The sequence below is a fragment of the Melitaea cinxia genome, chromosome 1 (assembly GCF_905220565.1).
Source record: "Melitaea cinxia chromosome 1, ilMelCinx1.1, whole genome shotgun sequence".
Classification (NCBI taxonomy): domain Eukaryota; kingdom Metazoa; phylum Arthropoda; class Insecta; order Lepidoptera; family Nymphalidae; genus Melitaea; species Melitaea cinxia.
Window position 1 is genome coordinate 14880908 of NC_059394.1, and position 25213 is coordinate 14906120.

Here is a 25213-nt window from a genome sequence, read left to right on the forward strand (position 1 = left end):
CAGTCGCCTACACTACTTTCGTTGTATGCGTGTGATGTACGTGTGTAAGGATTACTTGTAGTTCTGTTAGTCACCTGCAAAGTACATCGATTCGTACAAATCATTTTACTAGGTCAGAGGGTCGATCATAGATTGTGCAGGTTAGCGATACTACGTATGTCGACGAATCTTATCTTATTTTCTATATACATAATTTATTTATTGCTTTATAAATAAGTAATTATATCACTTGTATGTATTAATAGTATTAGAGTAAATATAGGGTAAAATAAAAACAACTCAAAGGATAAATAATTTTATTGTGAAAGTAAGAAAGGTAGAAATCTATAGGACGTTAGTACCAAACATTTTTATTTTATCATGAAAATAACTTTGAAGCTAAAATTAAAAATAAAATCATACTTGTATATAATACAACATTAGCTCTCATTAGACTTCCAATTCCGCACTCCGTAATATTTCTTTCCTGTGAACAATATAATAATAGCATGAATAACAACTTAATATAATTTACATTATAATACAGTATTGTCCTCATTGCCCCTACGTTTTTAGAAATTGTATCAGATAAGAATATAGGGATGGTATTTATGTGTTATAGTTGTAACCTTTGTAAAATTCTACTATTCAATGTAAAAACGAAACACAATTTTAAATTGTTCACACGATACTTATATACATTTTAAGGAAGGCGTTTACTTATATTTTAAAATACATTAATGAAAATATATTTTTTACTAACTTTTTTAAAGAAAACTTTAATTTATTATATTTATTTAAAATAAATATTATCGTCACCTTATCGTGGTAAGTGAAACACCCTTCGAGACGCCTTCTGTACAACTGTCCTAACTCTAATTTGTGACAAGGGTCTCTGCTTGTTGTAGAATTGCTTGTAGGTTTTGGTTTGGTATCTGGCGGTTTTTTACAGTCATGTTTAAAGTTCCACGGGCCTCTCTCAACTACTAGCAGAAGCAAATTAGTTTTTGTGACCAATGTGGCCCAGTATGGAGGATGACAATCCCCTGAATTTTCTTTCACTACAGGATAAAGGCCCATAGATTGTAAAAAGTAAGATTGGTTTAATATGTACAATGCGATACGATGGTCGCAAGAAAATAGTGTTGAGTCTTCGCTTCCTTTTGATTCTGTAGTGTTCTCTTCAAAGGGTGTCTCAGTTGTGGTTGTGTCCTCATAAACGTTTGTTTGTACCTCTGGATAGTCATTTACTGTAAATAATACTTTCTTAATATTTGGCAGTTACATTTCAAAATTTTCAGTTATTTTATTTTTGTACTTACCATAATCGAAATTCGCTGAATATGCATTATTATTGAAACCAAATATATTAAAGATTACTAACAAGGCCTCAGTTAACAACCATTTGACGAAATTCGATAGTAAATTAAAAGGCTGAAAAGAAAACAAATTTATTAAAGTAAAAACTTTAAAATTAAAAGCCATGTCTACGTACGGACTCTTACCGTATCAAAAGAAAAGGCACCATCGGTCTGTTGAAGTGTAGAAGTAAGACATAAAGCTTGGTAATTAAAAACTTCAACGTGATCAAATATTTTTTTATCTATAAGAGACTGTAGAACTCCAGATAAATCTTCGATGACACCAAAAAACTTTCCCACGTCGGACTTGTCTATACTTAGAACGACATACCCAGAACTGTCTATGACATAGCATCTATAATCACCGTCCTCCTCACAGTTTAGTTCCTAAAACGAAAACAAAATTCCTGGTATAACTAAAAAATGTCAACTTATGTTTAATTTACTTTATATATATATAAATATACTTAGCACTCACGTCATTATTTTTAGTCATATTAAAGAATATTTCTTGAAAATTCGAATACATAAACTGGAATCCGACAACTGCAGCAGGCGTTTCTGATTCGCCGTCTTTATAGAATATAGCATAACTAGATGTGACTGTTATATCTCCATCCTCATTTTCTATACGAGGTGGAGACTTTATCGTATCGTCGAGTACTGGAAGATTCGTAGAAATAACCAAGGACTCTTTATCTATCATGTGCTGTAAAACCGCTGCTTTGTACCAAATTTCTTCAATCGCTTTGGAATATTTGTCTCCGAATACTCTAAAACAGAAAATTAATATTGAATTAATAACGAAATATTCTTTAAAAGCATATCACTTGAGAACGACATATCCCCATTTTTAATTGTTAAAAAATTTGTTTAATATTAAGTCTATCATATCGTAGTTTTTGTCTATTTATTATGGATTTTTCCTCCGTAATTTGTGCACACCTCTAACCGCTGCTACTGTATCGTGTCCAGTACCCAAAGGTTATCTGGAAGAAATCGCTATTTAGCGATAGGATCGCCTTTCTACATCTTGTATTGTATCTTTCTTTATATGTGTCTGTACGGTTTCGGTGTACATTAAGAATAAATAAATGAATAAATAAAATCCCCATTTTAATTTTTATGTATGTAATAAACACGATAAAAAATATTTCGATAAACTGAAAATACTACTTCCAATAGAATTTGGTCAGAATAACATGTATCTTCTCATTTAGATAATTCGATCACTAAAAGTATATTCGAGCCAAACAATATTCTAGCTTTCTATTGATGCGAGTACGCTAAAATATTACTGTATCTGATTTTGTAATAATTGTGTTTGCAGACAAACGAAAAAAAAAAGCCGACTTCAATTACATCGACAAGTAATACAACGTAGATCGACGAAAAATAGTCAAGTCATCATTACAGCCTATACAGTCCACTGCTGGACATAGGCCTCCACAAGTTTACGCCAAAAATAACGTGAACTCATGTGTTTTGCCCATAGTCACCACGCTGGGCAGGCGGGTTGGTGACCGCAGTACTGGCTTTGTCGCACCGAAGACGCTGCTGCCCGTCTTCGGCCTGTGTATTTCAAAGCCAGCAGTTGGATGGTTATCCCGCCATCGGTCGGCTTCTTAAGTTCCAAGGTGGCTGTGGAACCTTGTTATCCCTTAGTCGCCTCTTACGACACCCACGGGAAGAGAGGGGGTGGCTAAATTCTTTAGTGCCGTAGCCACACAGCATAAATAGTCAAGTAACTACTCAAAAAATAGTTATCAGATCTCGATAAAATTTAAATGTGACCACATGATGAACATCAGCTTTTCATTAAATTAAAAATTATCAAAATCGAAACACCCAGCAAAAAGTTATTGCGGAATTTCGAGAGTTTCCCTCGATTTCTCTGGGATCCCATCATCAAATCCTGGTTTCCTTATCATGGTACTAAACTAAAGATATCCCCTTTCTAACAAAAAAAGAATTATCCAAATCAGTATATCCAGTAGAAAGTTATTTATTTATTTATTTATTTACAGAAGAAAACAAAAAAGATACAATTTATGTGATAAACAGTGCAGCAAAAACAATGAATAGTTTAACAGTGCACTGTGTTTCTAAAGTAATAATACTAAAGTACATACGATATTTTATACTAACATAAAAATATGATATAAAGCTATACAAATATAGATTATTATACATGTGAATATAATTGGAAAGAAAAAAAAAATAACATTAAGTGGTTAAAAAATAGTAATAATCATAATAAAAATAATAAATGCGGTCATGTCAATCTCTCTCTTTAAGTTGGTCTAAAAAGAATTTTTTTAATATGTTTTTATAGTTATTTTTTTGAATTTTTTTTTTTAAATTCGATGACAGATTATTTATTAATAAAGGAATAATATATTCAAGCGTACGTTTTCCATAAAAATTACTATGTCTAGGTATTTTTAATGTGTGATTTGTAATATTTCTTGTTAGTTTATAGTGACTCATTTTTATTTGAATGTTTGAATTAAAATATTGTTCTATTAATAATGTATATTTTATTTTAGTGTGTATTGGCATTACTTTGCAGTAGTTAAATAATTTCAAGGCGTTGTTTTTGTATTTATTTCTTATGTATATTGGTACGATTGTTTTTAAGATTCGTAATTGGAGATGATAGATTCTATCGAGATGTGATTTAAATGTAAGACCGTAGGTGCTTAGTCCATAAGATATAATAGATTCACCTAAAGATTTATAAAACATTAATAGTATTGTGAATGGAATTTTGGGTTTAATTATGGTTAATTTGGCTAAAAGGGCACGTAATTTGTCACAAACATTGTTTATATGTTCCTTCCAATTGAGGTTAGTATCTATAGTAATACCAAGGTAACGCTGAGTTTTAACAAAGTCAATGTGGTTACAGTTGCAGGTACCAGTATATGAATTATGAAAACATTGATGGCTATGTGCAGTTATTTGTATGTCCCCAGAGAATCTATTTTGCGTTGAGCTTATATAGATGGCTTTTGTTTTTTCTCTATTTATTACTAGGCCAACATCATGCGGCCAAAAAAGCGTCAAGTAAAAACGCATTATTAGATATAACTCGAAAAGTAGTTGTTAGATCTCAAATAAATTTAAATGGGACCAATTGACACACACTATCTTTCGATTAAAAAAAATTTGTCGAAATCGGTCCACCCGGTCAAAAGTTCTGATGTAACATACATAAAAAAAATACAGTCGAATTGAGAACCTCCTCCTTTTTTGGAAGTCGGTTAACTAGCTTACATCTTTTTCTCTATATCACAAAACAAAAACGTCAGTCTTCATTACTAAATAGTTTATCATTCGCAGTCACAAACAGAACAAATCCAGATAAATTCTACTCGCATTACGTATAAAGACTGGCTAGAAATGTTAGAAAAAGAAAATCATTTACAATATAAGCAATTACCGTACAACTGAATATTAAATTTTTAAATACAATTTAAGGACAAATATTAAATACGTGTTGTGTATGTTACATATAGTTTTCTGAATACGTACTCGCCAGGATATTCTTTTGTCCTTTGTCCTAATTCATCCACCCTTTCATTCTTAGTATCTTCAAATATGTAATGCCAGCGAGTGAGACCACTAGATGTAGCAATAAAACGCACGCTAACATTGTACTTCTGTGCCAAATTCCTCTCTTCCTCAGTAGCTTCCCAAGTCCTGAAGTAGGGAGCCGAGAGTTTTGCATCAAACACCAACTGTTTGACTAAATCTTCGTTACAATAGTAGTCGTCTTTTCCCAAAGGTGTGGTACCACAATGTGCTGTTGAAGGAATGTAAAATTAATCTTATTAATACCAAAATGTATACTTTTTTTTTCTTTATTTGCATATATTTATGTTGTAAGTACAAATTATTTACAAACAGTGAATTACTTGTATAGTTTTTTAGTTGTTTGGTCATGGTTACTAGATATCTTTCAATTAAATGTCCAAAATCATCAAAACCAGGCTTTAACTTTTACGGATAAGCATCAATATTATAAATTTATTAGCCTAATATTGACTACAAAAGTACATAAAGAAGATGCATACATTATCATTATCGTAATCATTATTATTATATATAATAAAACTAAGTTGATAAAATGGGCGTGGCGATAAAACTTAAGAAGGAATCCCGGCGCGATAAAGGGACTTATATAGTGTGATAGCCCTTTATCCCCCCTCAAACAAGAAAGTTCCCGTTTTAACCTAAAGAGCGTGTTTTTAAAGATATAAGGGCTATTCCAACCCCTCGACTTGGAAATTAAGTGCAGTGGCGCCATCTGTTGTCGAGTATTTGAACCTCGTTCAGAACAACGATTATTTGGGTTGTATTTCGAAAGGCGCTGCGAGCAACTGCAACATGTGTAGTAATGGCGTGAAATTTAAAATTCCAGTTTCAGTAAAGTCTTAAATTAGATTTGTTACTATAATAAAGTTATAAAATTTTATGTATTTATACAGCAGTAGCTAATTTATATTTTGGAGTTAAAGCGACATAAATTTAGTTATTCAAATTAGTTCTAAAAACATTTTAAAATTTAAGTTTTTAAATTTCGCGCCTTTACTACGTATGCTAAAGCTGCAGAACCTATTGTTACGGCGGACGATAATGTCAAAAATATTCTAGAAGGTGTGAGAAAGAAAATATTCTCAAACTTTCTCAAATATCCTAGAGCCTAGCTCTCTGAATATATAAGAGCTCGGTGTCGCCCGCCAGAGTTAGTTCGATTTGAACAGCGAAACAAGCGATTTCGAAACGAAACGAAATTTTTGTTAAATACCCATGCGAAGCTGGGGCGGGAAGCTAGATTAAACTAAAACACATTTTTCTTTTTCCTCACTTCCAAACCAAAACCCGTCTAGTATACGTTTGATACATTCAAAGTAACGCAGTACTTACTTTCGACGTTAAAAGGGAGGTCTTGCGTTTCTTCACCATATTGCTTTTTAGTTATATCAAGTTCATTCTTTGATATTTTAACAAGAAATTTAAATATTTCAATTTCTGCATTTTCAGATTCATGACCTTCCAAGTAATGATATTTGCAGTAAACCCTGTAAAGTAGATTGGACGAAGTTAGCTTAGGTTTAGACGTCGTTACCAACGAGGCGCTAAGGAAGCTGCGGCCATGTCGCCGTAGCGTCCTCTTTTCGAGGCAATAGGGCGCTCTCGGTGCCCGAGAGCGCTCTACAAGCGAAGGCGGCCGCGCAGCACTTGCGGTCATACGTCGGGGCATCATGGCGAATACTTATAGTGGTACCGTGGCGCCCCACTAGGACGACGAGGGCACCGCTGGTTTTTAGTGGGTAGTCCGGCATTGCACCTACCGCCGGGACCCCCACACTCCTGCTGCCAAGCTCGGTGGCGGGGTCAGTGCGTAAATGCATTTTCCAGCGTAAAAAAAAAAAAAAAAAAAAAAAAAAAAAAAAAAAAAAAAAAAAAAAAAAAAAGGTTTAGACGTCGTTATTAAGTGGGTGTGGTTAGTGGGTGTGGGTGTGGTACTTAGGTCGGTCGCCATAGTTGTTTCTGCAGTATTTATCGAACAACAAAGGTGACTCAAAAATATTCCATAAGAACCGATTGTAATGCGGCTCAGAACTTCTTTCCACAAATATTAACTGAACACATATACACACATCCTCAAAATTTTAGTCTCTAGATTTGCCTGAATAAAAAATGTTTCGACTCATATTTCGGTTCATGTTTCGGCTTTGCAAACTGTCGTAAACAAAACGCACCAATAATATTAACAAATACTGAAAAAATAACAACACACCAATCACCTTTAAATGAAACGTTTCTGACACAATATTATTTGATCAGCAAAACTCAAATTGCTTTTGAATTTCATCAACTATCTTGACTTAGCCTTGTTAAAGAGCGTTAAACGGAATGGTTTTTTCCAGCTAAATTACCACTCGCCTGTGCCTAATTATGCCTAAACGCCTATACATATTTACGCTTTTAATTGAATAATAATGGTTTTAATAAAAGAGAAACATGAAATGCCGTTATCATTTCATTCAAAGAAACATGTTTTACGTTGAATAATAAATGTATCATTTCAACATGTCAAGTGTTGTAAATCATGTACTGTGTATGTCTGTGTAGTATAATAGTCTTTCTGTCCGAAACGAACTAGGCTTTTTTGTATCTGTAAAACTAATGATATAACCACATAAGTAAAAATATTTCATTTCAGCCTGTAATATCCCACTACTGGGCATTGGCTTCTTTCCTCATGTAGGAGAAAGACCAGAGCTCAATCCACCACGCTGCTTCAATGCGGGTTGGCGGATATATTATACTATGAGTAACAAGCGCTATCAGGTGTACATGACAACAACTGAGACCGACAGCTTAACTTGCTCTCCGAGGCACGGTAGGGACCACGGCAAACATCTGTATGGCCAATTCAAATGTTTGTCATGTGCGGGGATTGAACCCGCAACCGCCAGCGCAACAGCCACAAACCAGTGCTGTAACCGTTGCGCCAACGAGTCGTCGCGCGTAAAAATACTTCAATAAACTTCAATTGTTTTTTTCCAATGTCAAATTATATATTTCACTTATGTAATACAAAATAAAAGAGTCAAGTAACGCGGCTAAGTACAAACAACAAATTAACTGTTACAATTTTTCTTCGTTAATTTTATCTTTTAAGCTTTTCTGGGTAGGATTTGTAAAAAGGAGGATCAATACTGTTAATGACGTTGGAGAATTTCTATTTCGGGCTATTAAAACTTTTGAATCTTTTACAATAATCTACTTTTTAACAAACTTTTATTGACATTTTACGTGACATTTATTTATGTTTTATGTGTTAGAAGGATTACTTTAGCGTCAACAGGCATGACTTTACATCTATACAAATAAATAAAATTAGACTGTCTGTTTGTAATATTGAAATAACAAATTTTTACTAAATGCGTATGGATATACGGTACATATACCAAAAACACATTTTTATAATTTTTGTCTGTCTGTCTGTCTGTTTGTTCCGGCTAATCTCTGAAACGGCTCGACTGATTTTGACGGGACTTTCACTCGCAAATAACTGATGTAGTAAGGAGTAACTTAGGTTACTTTTATTTTAGAAATTTATTATTTTATAATACTGCGAATTGACAATAACTTTTTTTTGTTGAATTCCACGCGGACGAAAACCCGGGCACAGCTAGTAAGTTAAATAAAAGTTATTGATACACTTGATTTATGATTTGATAAAGGCGGTTTGAATTAAGTAGTAAAAACAAAATAATCTTGATTAAACATGCGTTTTACCTACTCACCATACGTATAAATATAATCAAGATTAAATATGGATATTTGGGAAGCTGACTAACTCACCAATCACGATGTACCCTATAGGCGAAATTGAAGAAGCTGGTGACATTGACCCCAATGAGGTCTTGACCTTGTTTCGCTTCTAATGGATTGTCCTTTAACATTAGCTCCGTATCTCCGTATCCCATGGGCAAAGAAATACCCATAGAAAATGGTGTGCCTTCTAATTTGTTGAAAAAATAGTCGTGATGTACTCGAGAAATCCGCCTGACAATGAAAATTCCTCGTCAAAATCCCTCAAATATATTATGCATGTGTTAGTTAAATATTCAAATTCATCTCCAGCTGGTCCTTGTACAAGCTCAAATATCTACCCTGAATATTAGATTGTCCTAATTGGTTTGCTTAAAATAGGTACGTAAAATCCAAACATTAAATAAATAATGTTATATCCATACAATTCTTTTCACATATACATATGTATGTATTAGAATTAGAGATTCTATCGATATGAACTATATAATATAGTACATAATAATAGTCGTTACGGCTATTTCAGTCTCAATTGAGTGATAAGGTAAGGTTTTAATTTTAAGCGTACTCAGCGTATAACGAGAATGAGCTATCGAGAAAAAGAATTTATAGAACCTTGGTTGTAAAATAGAGAAAGAATTGAAAACAAGACAGTTTGTAAGTAATGTGTATTGTAATATTTTTATATTGAGACAGGAAAAGTTGAATTAATATGATAAAGTTGATATATACTTTGACGTACCTCATATTGTCGTAATGAAAGAGAACTTCGACGTTAGTCATGCTCCCGTGATTCCCTTCAACTAAATTCTGCCTGAGATCTTTGATCTTGTCGCCTAATTCTCTGGGTCCCTTGCCGTCGTCGACTTGTTCCACTTCAACGAAGTCTACACTATTGTAGTTTTCTTGTAGTTTATTGTTTATCTATACAAAAATATTTAAGTTATTGATACGAGTATTTTATTATACCATATATTTTCGAATTTTCTTTTATCTATATTTATTATTATTAATACTATAATACTGTAACTGTAGTGTAATAGTGTTAAGTACTGTAATTTCATATTTTTCCACTGAGTTTTGGTTTAAAAATATACTCGCTATAAAAGCAGTTTATATGATAATCCAGGACTACAGTTATTTATACACCTACCACTTTCAATTGGAAGCGATTGATTGATTTCAGAGTAAAGTAAAAATACATATTTTTACTGTTTTTAACATTACTGAGATGAAAAAGGTATTTTTTTTGGGGGGTATCGCAGGGAAACTCATTTACGGGTGATATCCAGAACGGCAGTCCTAGACCGTATGTCGGCTTCAGCACTTGAGGGTGCAATACCGACCAAAACCCCTGCGGGAGCCTTCACCCGCTCCTTCTGGGACATTACTGTCTCGCAGAAGGAGAGCATCGCCTTCTAGGATTCATCGTCGACGAGCATCGCGGTGAGGTGAAAGGGGTATTGGCTTGACAGTGTTTATACATTAATCCTTCAGAACAATAATTATTTAAAATATCCAACTTCATATAACTACTGTTAAGTCTTAGATATATATATTCAAAGCTTTACAAGTAAAGTATTACCTTTTAGCCAACTTAACTCTATCTCAAAGTATCTTGTATATAATTGAAAAAAATTGTCTCATACCAAGTTTATGGGAGGCTTATTCGACGCGTAAACTTGCCGATGTTACCTTTCGAATTTATTGATAGAAGGGTCTTACGAAATGAGATGATCAAAGTAACAAGTTGATAAATAAAAAATAATGAAATCGAGGCTCTGTCTAAGTTATAGATTCTAGCCTTGTCTACGGTACGCGAATCGTCAACCCTTGACTTGGAACAAAGGATCATAAAAGTGTTATTATTGTTTTTTTTTACATTTATTAAATAAAATACTATGCAACTGATTCTAATATTTATTGTATCTGCCTTTTTCTTATATCTTCGCTATACTTATGTAATGACAGTTGCTTCCTGATTTGAATATGTAGACATAATATCAAAACAATTTTATATCACGTTTTCATAAAAGATTTTGTGACATCTAGCAAAACAACTTGCGGAGAAAATCAAAGTTAGTAGACTCAATATCGGGTTAAGGACCAAATTCGATTGCTTTGAATAATAATTTGATACGTCTTCTTCAATCCTCGTCATTACCACTATAATATACAAGTATAATTTGATATATCTTACTATCACATTTTCAATTTTTATTTGTTTGTTCATCTATCTGTTAGTTGATAACATACAAAATTACTGGGTTATTATTTTACACGTTAATTTCATACTACTATCATTTACAGTAACATTTGTGAGCTTTTTTGTATGTTTTTGTTTTTATTGACATTATTTTATATTATAGTAACTGCAGTTTCTGTTTCGTGCTACCCAAAGGTTGTCTGAAAGAGATCGCTCTTTCATCGATAAGACCGCCTTTGTACATATTTCATTGTATATTATTATTTTGTTATTTCTTTTAATAGTGTACAGTAAAAAGTATTATTATTATGATATTACTATTATGACTGTGTACTGTAGTCCGTATTTCGAAATAAAGTTACATTCTAGTAATTAAAATGCTTACAGTTGTTATCAGCAGTGGGTGTAGTAATAAATAACCGTTGTTGCTCACAATAAATGAATACCCGTTGACGCCGAGCTGGAACAAAATTGTAAATATTAATAACTTTACGACCCTTGCGGTTTCAACGCACGCAAGAAATAACACGCATTCTAAATTATACCAACATATGTATATGCTCACTATATGTTACTACTATGAATCCTCACATAATGTATCATAGCCCATGGGCTATGATACACGATACGATGTACGACTGGATTATATAACCTATCTAGTAAGGAACAAGTATCAAAATCAGTGCATGGTTCTAGTTTACCAACTTTAACTAAACGGAGACACACTTGTTTTAATATTAGACAGTGTGCATAAATAATTGTGTTTACTCGCAAACGAAATAAAAACCGATTTTATTTAGATTGAAAAGTAAAACGACCTAGCATTATTAGGGATAGATAACTAAAAAGTACACGTCAGATTTCGATTAAATTTAAATAGGACTACATGACAAGTATTAACTGGCAGCTTTGATAAAAAGTATGTGTGTTTGTGCAATCAAAACACGGTAGAAGTGAATCTTCTGAAAAGTAGCTTACGAGAGATTTTTTCCGTCGAGAATATAAAATACTGTGCAATATATTCTACCTCATTCTCTCCTACACATTTATGTGTTTGTTTCTTGATCGTGAGGCATTTTCTAAAAGGTTAATCAAAATCGATATATCCAGTAAAAATTATAAGGTAGCACATAAAAAATAAAATGGACTTGATAACCTCTTCTTTTTTTTCCAAAAATTCAAAAATTTATTAATTTTTGTTCAAATGGAAGCACTTTTGCTAGAAAACACATATCGGTAAGTTTATTAATATGAGTAATTGTAACTGAAGAATATATGTAGTAGTCCATTGTATCCTCTTTTAGAAAGGAATAAACTAAGGGGATAATTTTGATAGGTCAACGAACTGAACTGAAGAATCTTAATACCTACGCCTATGAACGTAAAAGGGATTTTCTTAAGTTTTGAATTGCATGTAAGAAAAAGAAAATTAACATAAATAATTATAGATACAAATATTTTGCAGTAGCTTTATCAAATAATCAAGAAACAAATTACATGCAATACGACTTTTTTTTTTATAATATTGTAGCTTAGGCCAGTGACAAGCTTTATTTGTTCATCTCTCATACCTCTTTACGCCCATAGACAAGTATATAAATGCTTAAGAAAACGATAAAAAATAGCTATAAAAATATATACACTAGTCATATTATTTAGTATGTAAATACAAATACATACTTGATGTGGCTGCGCTAGTTTCGCTATACTATCGATAGGGACGTCGGTTCCGGCCACCCCCAGTAGAATGGCGTCATTATGTTCATCGTTGTATTTGTAGTCAAAGGCCGGAATCGCCACTGACGTCACCAGTTTGTCTTCATCTGGCTGTAGAATATTACTTTCATTACTGTTTTATTGACAATCACTTCCTTAATCTCATTATTATAAGGAGTAAAAGATTACATTTATTTATATGTCTTAAAAACATGTCAATCAAATCATGTCAAAAAATAAGTCAAATATAATTTCAAATCTAGTAGACACATATTAAAATACGAATAAAGATAACAGGAGAGTCCTACTAGGTTATGATATTTTATTTTTATTTATTTTTTACTTTAAAATATTTAAAATTTACAGTAAAGAACTGAAGTGTACTTGTAAAACATCGTCTTTTCTTTATTCGTACACTAATTTGCGGACGAATAAAGTCTGACAGTTGAGTACCACTTCTCGCATTTTGCCGTCTGTCAGAGATATGACATGTTAAGAAATAATTGGACACGCGGGAACACAATTCTTTTGCTAACAAAACTTTTATTTATTATTTCTAAATTAAAGGTTTTGTTATATAAGTATGTAAATGAAAAAAATTAAAAGCGTTATGTTTCATCAATAATTACAACACAGTCATGTTAAACGTCATTATCGTAATACAGATTTATGGATCCGGCATTCAAATAAATTGAAATTTTGTAAGTAGGTCACAGCAGGAAATATCCTGTTCAAAATATGGTGCAGCCCATTTTCTTACATAGCCTCGACCTTACAAAAGATCACTCGCTATATAATACTGCTTTAAAGCAGTGTTGTATTTCTGGTGGTGCGTAAAGTAGCGTAGCAAGAGCTCTTGGGGGGATTGAGGATATGGTCAGCAACACGCTTGCAATACTTCTGGTGTTGCAGGCGCTGCCGCGCATAAGCTGTGGTAATCGCTTACCATCAGGTGAACCGTACGCTTGTTTGTCGACCTAGATTCGTAAAAAAAGTAGCTATTAAATTAAACCTAGGAGCTAGATTTAATTTACTTAAAAAATACGCAGTCCAAGTTCTAAAAAACTTTATTTTCGCAAAGGAACTGAAGTGGTAATTTGCAATGTGGAATAAAAGACCATAAAAAAGTTTCGTCGACAACAACTCCCTACAAGTACTCGTGGCTATTAAAATAAAGGAATTGCAAAGTTTAAACTCACCGTTTTCACATCGCTGCTCACATTCCAATTTATAGTTCTCTGTTGAAAATAAAATTTCATGTTTAACTATAATTCTTTACTTTACTAGCTATATCTATATATAATGGGAGACATTGTGAAAATTTAAAATGTATTACATATAAGTATATGAATAGTCTACGTATTAAAATATTTACATAAAAAAGCTTCACAGTAAACCTCAATTTTCATCCCGTCGTCCAAGGCAAGCATAACTAAATTCTAGACAAATCTTTATTTCTTTATTTCTAATAAAAAAGTAGGTACTGCCGTAAACAGTGGGTATAAAACACTCAAATCACACCAAAAATTAATTCTAATCCGCTTAATTATTTTGACGTAGGAAAGGCCAGGACAGTTTTGTATTCATAGTCGATTATAGTCTTCCAAAAAAAAAATTTTAATATATTTTATGAACAGAGTTAGACTAATTATTTAATTATCAAAAGGGTATAAAAATAACTTAAGTCTTTTTGTTTTGTATAATTCGTATAATACCTACAGATAGATATAGCAGCTTCTGCTCACGACTACACAACGAGAGCTTCCAAAGATTTATTCATTCTAAATACGTAAGACTAAATATGTATACAAAAGTTATATAGAACTATGTCGGTATTTGAATACATATTTTAGGACTAAGTAATAAGTATATCCTAATTATAATTAGCTTAGTCTGTAGGTACCCCGTCTTGTTTTTTTACTTATGTTTCTTATTTGTAAGTATTGATGCGAGGTGACTATGGGCAAATCACGTGCATTAACGCCATTTTTGGCACGAACTTGGGGAAGCCTATGTCCAGCAGTGGACTGCGATAGGCTGAAGTGATAATGCTTCTGTAAATGTTACTTCTACCGCGTTTCAATGATATATCAAAAAACGATAAACATCACTGCCACGTTTAGTAAACAAGCTGTAAATATAGCTAACCTATTTCAGGCAATCATTATGAACGTATTATTCGGCCACTGATGTGAAATGATTACAACACAATTATAATATAACTTATATATAAGTCTTATCTATTAAGATTTTCTAGTTTAAATATTAATTGAAAAACTTTAATACAAAAATTGAGTGAAATTTTCCTGATTCACATTTGTTTGTTCTTGTAGCTCACGATAAAATAAGAAACGAAATTGCACGACATCATATCGATCTAATTACCGGTTATAGCTCAGCCATATATGTATTTTGAACAACCTTGCCAAGTGAAGCAAATAAAATTTATTAGTATATTGGTTTTCTCCTCCACTTCAAATAAGGAATAAGTATAATATATATTTATATCGATATAATCTTTTCCTACATAATATCTAGAATTTATTATTAAAGCTTAAGAGCGTACTTTGTTCTATAAATCATGTTGATACAATTTGGAAAAAAATGACACGCTAAGTACGTTCCAAACCTCCCTCAGCGGTTATTACGTCATCACTCGCCATGGTATGAAATAACATACATTTATTACAAATATAATATCAAAGAAACTGCACGACCATATTTATGGTGAGGGGCTATTTATTAATTACGTAAGGATGACTTTAGCAATTGTCGACCCTCTCTACCTCCATGTAAGGGTTCGTAAGATTTTTCAAACCCTCCTATTCTTACGTAAGATTTCATTTCGTGTTTCAAAATAATAAAATATTGCTAGAAAATGATCAGTTACACAAAAACTCTAGTTTATTAGTACAAGTAGTTAAAGGTCAGTTTTTAAATAAGCCTACACATAATTCAGCTAAATAATTTAAAAACCAATAAATAACACTAAATGATGATCGACTAGTTTTCAATTAACTTCAAATAAAATAAATTAAACAGGTAAAACGGGATCAATTCAGTCATCTTAACTGAATGGGTTAGTAAGCCATGCAGTCCATTCATAAACAATTAGTAATCCATTCATTGCAGTGGTAGATGGAACTTCATCCGATACGCCTATTGGAACCTCGTCTCTCTAGCCACTCTACATCTTCACCACCGGTAGAAGGACAAATTGTATTATTGTAATTTTTGTATGCACAGCAGTTTTTGTCGCGCTTCGCAATTTTTACTGCGTTGCGCTGGAATCGTCTATATGCTGTTGTGGGGTGATCAACTTGGAAAATATTACGTAAGAGGCAATATGACCTCCCCACCCTATGTAAGGTAGAGGTTTTTATATTTCGCCACCCCTCCCTCTCGGGACCCATACTTAATTAATGACTGCTTCATGCCTTTAAAATTTTAAATCATAACATAATGTTTTAAAAACAAAATTTCCGTTATAAACAGAATTTGTAACGCATTACGAGATTTTCAAAGTTTAATTGGTAGATCTCTTTACTGAATTTCAAATGAAAAACTAAACAATATACATCGGTACAAAGAAAATAAAACAATAAACTGTCAGTTCCTATTTAAAATAGAATATCTCTCGAAGTAAAAAGTGTATTTTAATCCCCAAAGCAACGAAATCTTGTACATTATACTAATATTTATTTACCGTCCATTTTCGTCAGTCGTACCATCGAAATTTATTATTCATAAGGCAAAATGTTTTTGTAAAAGCTACGCTATATATTGTGTTTAGACTAAACATAATTTAGTTTATTTTAGCGTTTACAGTGAACATAAACCAAAAATTTAGCAGGATTTTGGCGAGTGAAAGTACGAGCATTGGTTATTTATCAAGTAAATAGCGTACGTAGGAAGAGTAGCTGTGGGTGGTTTGCTACATTCTATCGCCTTAACCCCTCCTCTCTTCCCTCACCAAAACACTGGGGTGAAACAATCTCTAAGTGTTTCGAAATATTAAACAGACTGTTTCAATGTAATACAGATATTTATTAGCCTCTACATAAAATAAATACTATTTTAGAAACAGTTTCTACTGAGTAATATTGGAAATATGATAGCTATTAAAAGAAAAAAAACGAATTGAATCCGCTTAATCGATGAAAAAGGTATTCTTCAAAATTGAGTTGTATAAATAATAAAATGTAATATAGCAAAAGCTTTTAAAGAAAAAAAAATCATTCATATGTTTATCAGAGACTGTAACCTAAACCAAAGGCATTAAGCCTTTTTGTACAAGACTACCGTCTGTGTATGTTAAACATATAACAACAAATTTAGAACATACATAAGTTTATGAAATTTTAATGTAAAAATGATGATCAAACTTACGGTATAATCGATGTTAGCATGAGTCCAGGTTGGGGGAGGATTTTCGCCAGCCAGTATCATAGGGCGAGCGATGACATTGATATACTTCAATACCTGCTGTTGTACTTCCTCTACAGAGTGGATATGGACGAAATAACCTAAATGAAATCAATCAACTATATTAAGAATGGTAATAACGTAAATAACATTGGAATTAAATATAGCTCTAAAATAATTTTCATATGAAGTGTTAGAGGTGACTAAGGGACACATAACACAGTTCCACTACCACCTTGGAACTTATAAAGCCGACCGATGGTGGAGTAACCATCCAACTGCTGGCTTTGAAATACATAGGCCAAAACTGAAGGGCAGCAGCGTTTTCGTTGCGAAAATGCCAGCACCGCGGTCACTAACGCGCCTGCCTCGCGTGGTGATTATGGGCAACACACATGAGTTCACACCATTTTCAGCGCAAACTTGTGGAGGCCTGTGTCCCGCAGTGGATTGCGATGGGCTGAAGTGAGTGTGTGTGTGTATACATACACAAATAATTAAATGTACTTTAATTTAAGACACTTATTTAAAGATCAATAAAAAGGTATCTATAAAAAAACACCTCTGTTCAAGCAAGCCATCCATTGAATCTCCCGAACGTTCGTGACTTCCTTTCCTATGAGATAAGTGAACACTCTGACAGGTATGTAAGTCTTGTTTCCGACTACCTCCCTGTTGTACTCTTCGAACACCTCTGTGAGGTTACCAGGAACGTAATCCGTGATCAGCATGACTAACTGATTACAGCCTTGTTGACTGCTTACATTACACTCCAGTCTTCGCTAAAATATAATACTTGTAATATATAATGATTGCAAAGTCATAGGCCGTAAATCTCTATATATATAAAAGCGAAAGATCACTCACTCATCACGAAATCTCCGAAACTATAACACCTACAAACTTGAAATTTGGCAGGTAGGCTCCTTATAAGACGTAGGCATCCGCTAAGAACGGATTTTACGAAACTCGACCCCTAAGGGGGTAAAACGGGGGTTGGAAGTTTGTATGAAAGTCCTATGTTTTTGATGTAAGAGACTTGAAATTTAAAATTTATGCTCTATAGATAGTGAGAAGGTGTTCAAATAATGTATCTTTAGAAATCAACTCCCTTTTGGGGTTAAAATGGGGTATGGTAGGTTGACTCACTCATCATTAAATCTCCGAAACTATAACACCTAAAAACTTGAAATTTGGCAGATAGGCTCCTTATAGGTCGTAAACATCCGCTAAGAACGGATTTTGCGAAATTCGACCCCTAAAGGGATAAAACGAGGGTTGGAAGTTTGTATGAAAGTCCTATATTTTTGAAGTAAGAGACTTGAAATTTAAAATGTATGCTCTATAGATAGTGAGAAGGTGTTCAAATAATATATCTTCAGAAATCAACTCCCATTTGGGGTTAAAACGGGTTATGGTAGGTTGACTCATTCATCACGAAATCTCCGAAATTATAACAGTTACAAACTTGAAATTTAGCAAGTAGGTTCTTTATAGGGTGTAAACATCCGCTAAGAACGGATTTTATGAAACTCGACCCTTAAGAGGATAAAACGGGGGTTGGAAGTTTGTATGAAAGTCCTATGTTTTTGAAGTAAGAGACTTGAAATTTAAAATGAAAGCTCTATAGATGGTGAAAAGGTGTTCAAATAATGTATCTTTAGAAATCAACTCCCTTTTGGGGTTAAAACGGGGGATGGTAGGTTGACTCACTCATCACGAAATCTCCGAAACTATAACACCTAAAAACTTGAAATTCGGCAGGTAGGCTCCTTATAAAACATAGACATCCGCTAAGAACGGATTTTATGAAACTCGACCCCTAAGGGGGTAAAACGGGGGTTAGAAGTTTGTATGAAAGTCCTATGTTTTTGAAGTAAGAGACTTGAAATTTAAAATGTATGCTCTATAAATGGTGAGAAGGTGTCTCAATAATGTTTCTTTAGAAATCCATTTCTTTTTGGGGTTCAAACGGGGAATGGTAGGTTGACTTACTCATCACGAAATCTCCGAAATTATAACAGTTACAAACTTGAAATTTGGCAAGTAGGTTCCTTATAGGGTGTAAATATCCGCTACGAACGGATTTTATGATACTCCATCCCTAAGGGGATAAAACGGGGGTTGGAAGTTTGTATGAAAGTCGTATGTTTTTGAAGTAGGAGACTTAAAATTTAAAGTGTATGCGGATGCGCTATAGATAGTGAGACCGTGTCCAAATAACGTATCTTTAGAAATCAACTTCCTTTTGGAGTTAAAACGGGGGGATGGTAGGTTGACTCACTCATCACGAAATCTCCGAAGCTATAACACTTACAAGCTTGAAATTTGGCAGGTGGCTCTTTATAGAGCAAAAACTACCGCTAAGAATGGATTTTACGAAACTCGACCCCTAAGGGGGTAAAACTGAGGTTGAAAGTTTGTATGAAAGTCCTATGTTTTTGAAGTAAGAGACTTGAAATTTAAAGCGTATGCTCTATAGATAGCGAGAAAGTGTTCAAATAATTTATCTTTAGAAATTAACTCCATTTTGGGGTTAAAACGGGGGATGGTAGGTTAACTAACTCATCACGAAATCTCCGAAACTATAACAGCTACAAATTTAAAATTTGGCAGGTAGGTTTCTTATAGGGCGTAAACATCCGCTAAGAACGGATTTTATGAAACTCGAGCCCTAAGGGGATAAAACGGGGGTTGGAAGTTTGTATGAAAGTCCTATGTTTTTGAAGTAAGAGACTTGAAATTTAAGATGTATGCTCTATAAATGGTGAGGTGTGCAAATAATGTGTCTTTAGAAATCCATTTCTTTTTGGGGTTAAAACGGGGGATGGTAGTTTGACTTACTCATCACGAAATCTCCGAAGCTATAACACTTACAAGCTTGAAATTTGGCAGATAGGCTCCTTATTGAACGTACTATGTTTTTGAAGTAAGAGACTTGAAATTTAAAATGTATGCTCTATAGATGATGAGGAGGTGTCCAAATAATGCATCGTAATCTATATATATAAAAGAAAAATATGACTCATCACGAGAACTCAATAACCACTGGATGGTCCATCTATCCAGGATGGACAAATATGAAATTTGGCAGGGAGGTAGATTATAGTTAGTAGACGTCCGTTAATAACGGATTTTGTGATATTCCACCGTTAAGGGGGTTTAATTGGGGTTAATAGTTTGTATGAAACATATACAGCAGCTATAAGTTCGCCTGATAGGTCATTTATACTGCAGCGTGAAAATAAAACTAAAAATGTGGTCTATAGAGAGGTGTTATAAAAATAACTATTAAATTATACTAAATTGCACCTTTTAAAATGTTACTCAGTGTGATAAGCATTTCAAGTGACTGAAATAAAAAAATAATTTGCGTTAAACATCTTAATATTAATGCGTATCTTCATAACCACGCTAACGTAGTCGCGGGCGACAGTTAGTGTATTATAAAACAAAGTCCCCCAAAAGAATATGTGATCGATTCCTTCAAAATCTACTGAACGGATTTTCATGCGGTTTCACCAATGGAGAGAGGGCTTCAAGAGGAAGGTTTACGGAACGGCTAAGCCGATTTTGATGATAGTTTCACTGTAAGTTTGCCGGAAAAACTTTGTGACACACTGATTTCTACGCGGGCGAAGCCGCGGGCACAGCTAGTGTTATATATAAGGTGAAAAGGAGTGAGAATATCATTACACCGCTCTACTTACTACTATAACTCTACTATAACTCTTTTTTGTAAGGTGAAAGGAAAACGAATCACGAATCTAATTAGTTTGTCAGAATTTGAACCCAAAAATCGAACCCCCAAATCTAGTGAAATATTTTAAGTCAATAATCGTTTACTTTTTGTTATTCCGTGTGTTCAACGGTTTTTTTTTACATTGAATACGCTTACGATTACGATTACTTGTCACATAAAACGATGCGATGTAAGTTGAAATAACTAAAGATAACATTATAGTTTCTATGACTAGTACACCATTACGTAAATTTATTTAAAAAGTAATAAGTAAAGCCTCCCCACCGTGCCTCGGAGAACAGTTAAGCCGTCGGTCCCAGTTGTTACCATACACACCTGATAGCGATCATTACTCATATATATACTCATGGTAGGGAATATACCCGCCAACCCGCATTGGGGCAGCGTGGTGGATTAAGCTCTGATCCTTCTCCTACATGGGGAAAGAGGCCTATACCCAGTAGTGGGATATTACAGGCTGAAGCGAAGTAGGGTAATCGCTTATGATACAATAAAAAATAGGTCAAATACTGGTTATTTATATATCAAGTTTACTATATTGAAAGTAGCAGTTCTGTTTTCTAAATGAAAACTAACTAAGTACTGTAAGCATTTCCTCATATTATAGTATTAAAAAATGTCGGCAGTGAGTTTTATTAATAATGTCACAAAGAATGCTTAAGACTACAAAAGTCATTACCTGTTTCAGAGTCGTAAAAGCTGCAATATAAGCAGTCGTCAAGTTGGCATTACCCTCTAGCGGAACTTTATGTTTCTTGCCATTGTCCGTAGGCTCGAGAGTATTGATGATAGTAAGTAGGTTCTCCGGCGTCGCCTGAACGAGGCCTTTAAAACACTTGACTACTTCTGCAGTAGTCGCATTAAATCTGAATACGTTTACATAATCGTTATTCGACAAAGTAGCCAGCAATGACTTAAGAGTTCTTCTAGCTACGTAGTTCTTAAAACCGGTCATAGAACCGGAGACGTCAAAAAGAATAATCACGTCTTTAGAACATGTGGCTGCTTCTATATACCAAGACTTTACTCTACAATCATACGTATCGACTTCGTTCTTGTTCCAGGGCATTCCGGGATAGAAACGTAGCACGCCATGGGCGCTTCCAAAGTATTGCCAAACTAATGATGGATCGGAATTGTAATTATTTATAAAAGTCTCAGTTAACTCTTTCGACCATAGAATTGCACCTAGCGCATCATCTTCTGCAAAGAGAAAACTTGAAAATAATAAAGAATGTACATATTTATCTACATATATACACGATTTAACGCATAAAATATTGTTTATCAGAAGAATAATATTAACCTTTATAAAAAATATTTGTGGGTACATGGACACAGCTCTTATTAGTATTAACACTAATGTCATAAAAATGTGAATCTTTTTCTAGGGTAACGTTCTCATAGTTTGAATTGTTTTTAGCGAACTTCGGTATTGTGTCATCTCTAACAAGCTCTGAACCATCTTCGAAGTAAAATTGTGAATACTTAGCCGAACAGTATTTGAAATCATAACTTTTGTCTTTTACTATAGTGTAATTAAACTCAGCTGCTAAACGCTCTGCCGTCGCGTGAATGCACTGTGAACCAAATATTTTGATGAAAACAGAATTAAAGTAAGTAAATTAATCATTTGAGTTAAAGAATATAATCATGAAATTTTGTTTAATTTATTAAAGGTAAAAATTAATAAAATTAAAAATCAAATTACCTTGACAGCGTTAATTTTTCTTGTGAGCATCGTACTGACTGATCTTAGCGATGATTCCAATATTTGTTTTCCATCCTTTTTCTTAACACTCGCATTCATTTGTTTGTATTTCTGAAATATTACCAATTCTATTCGTATTTTACTCAAACATTATCTTCGTCACAGGACATATTGTAGGATTAAAAATAAAAGGTATCGAGTGTTAAAGATAAAAAGGCAGATTCGGTTCTTACAATTCTTATTTGGTCGGATTCCGTCAATGATTCACTCAATCGCCACAATTCGTCACCTAACGTTCTTGCCCATTCTTTGACCCTGAAAAAAAGTATATCTATTTTTTTAATATTAAACATCATGATTTAACTATATATGATTTATAAACTAACAATATTTAATATTATTTAAATGTAAGTTACATTAAAAACAAAAATAACCATAAATATATAGGTAATAACTATTTAAAAGACGTTTTAAATTGTGCTTCATGTAGAATTTAACTTTGTTTACCTTTACATGCTAAGCTTAAGATCTACGGGTCACATAATAAAAAACTATTTCTGCCTTAGAAAGGCTATAAAGAAAAGTAAACCAAATATACATTATCGAGCTATGACTCATTATGGGTGGAACAGTAAACATATCTATAAAACCAAGCAGCTCGTTTAGTGTAACCATAATAACGATCTTTTACCGTATAAATCTTAAAGCTTAACCTACAAAAGTTCGTGATAAATGTATTTTTTAAGTGACTAGTATATCCCCAAAACTTTGATGATTCAGTGTCAAATGTAGCTGCTGCTTTTCGGTAATTATTCTTTTAACTCTTCGATTGAAAGAGCTTAATATAAGTTTAAATCATTGTTAACGTATGAAGTCCCAGGTTCAAAATATTAATGCTCATCTAAATTTATTAAGCTTGCATGTACTAAATTAAAGGGCTTTTAAAGTAAAGGGCTCAAAATATCTTTTTTCTACTTTTTATATGTATTTTCTAGTTTCGATGATTTTAAATTGCTTACTTTAGTTGTTACCGTTATTAGGTATACGTAAATTTTTGTGTTTAATTTAAATACAAGGTAGAAAAATTTAACAATACTTAAGTTAAACGAGATAGAGAAAAATTTATACCTATAAACAAAAGACAATCTAAACTTTTTTTTCGTTTTTACCTATGCTACCTAAGTAAAAACCATCTCTATCGTAACTAAATAATATTTTAATTTTTTTTTTTTTTTTTAAATTTCATAAATGCAATCTCGAAACGTAAGCATCTGTAATCCATCTTTTGTAAGTTTATAGCTACACTTCAACAGTAGAATGCCAAATCCATGTTTATTTTTGTATTTACGAGAATCGATTCTTACGGACTTCTTCTGTTTTCTGGCTTTCCGTCTAATATATTATTATTGGCAGTGTAACGAAATATATATATATATATATATATACAAAATTATAGCACTAGACTAATAAAACAAACCTGGCAAATAATATTATCATTTAAATGTTATTTAATGTTGTTAAGTCCCAATTTGTTTAGTTTTCTGTCTTTTTTTTAATGATTAAACTTTCTACCTTAAAAATGAAGTTACATACGTGTCAGTTTTCCAAGCAGGCGCCGGTTCCGGTAGCAGAAGTAGGGGCAGCAGGACGAAGAATTTGTAACAGTGCATTTTTAGAAGCTGACACAAATTTAAACGCACTCAAAAACCTCGTATTACAGCTTTTTACTTCGTAAATAAAAATATTATTTGATAAGGCACATCGTTACGAATCTTTGTTTTTCGTCTTATCACTAAATATATATTAAAAACATTTAACAACTCTGATAATTTATTATTTAAAATATTCTTTCACAGGGATAACACGATCACAACTATAGAAAAAGTGACAGTAAGCTTTCACTGGTGCGAGATAACAAGCAAGGCCACTACGATAGGAAAGCAGATACAAATATTTACTTTCTAACTCGACGAGGTTATAAATAAATTACGTTTATTTAAAGATAATAAGCATCGTGTTTTCTAAGGCAAAAAGTCGTATATCTGTGCGGTAAACACTTATTAAACTATGCAACTATTAACACTAGGAATCACAACGCGGTTTGTGTGGAGTTTGTTGGTAAGAGATGTTTCTAGTCGTAGCACGTCAGAAGTGAGTTGTAGTCGGCGGCAAAGAAGCGGGGCCGCACGCGACCGGCGACGTTTGTCGCGGCGGACGCACGTGCTCCGTCTATTCTGGGCGGGCGGGCAGCGCTCACCATCGAGCGGGCGTGAAGTAGGTCGCCCCCGTCTGCACAGCGCTAGCGGCGCGGTACCACAGACTATAAACATAGTAGTATATCGAAGCGTGGAAGATCTATAACGATACACACACTGTGCTTACAAATATGATTCACGATATATCTACACTTGTATATTTTTTAATTAGTACAGTTATTTAAATTAAAGTAAAACCTAGCTAAGAATCATGAGATCTCTACTAATATAATACTTTATTTTATATGAACACGCTCTGTCTTAGTATTTATGACTGCGAGAGATATATATTTTGAAGTATTTGTAAGACAATTTATTTGGATATTCATAAGTTTCTTTATTTATAATTTTGTTTAACTAAAGTTTCGTCAAGTAGGTAAGTAAGTAGGGTTATATTAATAAGGATTAGATAAGAATGGTTAAAACTGTACAACGTGATTTATA

The 25213-nt window shown here is 33.3% G+C and overlaps 1 protein-coding gene across 1 annotated transcript; it reads right to left on the reverse strand.

The window, feature by feature from the left end:
* Positions 1-282: 282 nt before the first annotated feature.
* LOC123657572 (voltage-dependent calcium channel subunit alpha-2/delta-3) lies at positions 283-24825 on the reverse strand. The gene is made up of 19 exons (XM_045593100.1): positions 24108-24825; positions 22748-22829; positions 22515-22625; positions 22110-22383; positions 21483-22006; positions 17603-17822; positions 17005-17141; positions 13815-13853; positions 12580-12726; positions 11285-11359; positions 9436-9617; positions 8724-8927; positions 6273-6427; positions 4878-5148; positions 1819-2113; positions 1485-1727; positions 1341-1413; positions 799-1241; positions 283-466 (listed from the first exon to the last, which is right to left on the reverse strand). The coding sequence occupies exons 1-19, from the start codon at positions 24182-24184 to the stop codon at positions 359-361; spliced, it is 3660 nt and encodes a 1219-aa protein (XP_045449056.1). The 5' UTR covers positions 24185-24825; the 3' UTR covers positions 283-358.
* Between the last annotated feature and the right edge of the window lie 388 nt (positions 24826-25213).

Excerpts from the sequence above, each read along its gene's own strand:
- LOC123657572 (XM_045593100.1), bottom strand. The coding sequence starts at position 24,184 with ATGCACTGTTACAAATTCTTCGTCCTGCTGCCCCTACTTCTGCTACCG. Across the intron at positions 17,823-21,482 it reads CTTTTACGACTCTGAAACAG|CGAAGACTGGAGTGTAATGT; the intron begins GTAATGACTTTT and ends ATTATATTTTAG. Across the intron at positions 13,854-17,004 it reads ATGCTAACATCGATTATACC|AGAACTATAAATTGGAATGT; the intron begins GTAAGTTTGATC and ends TATTTTCAACAG.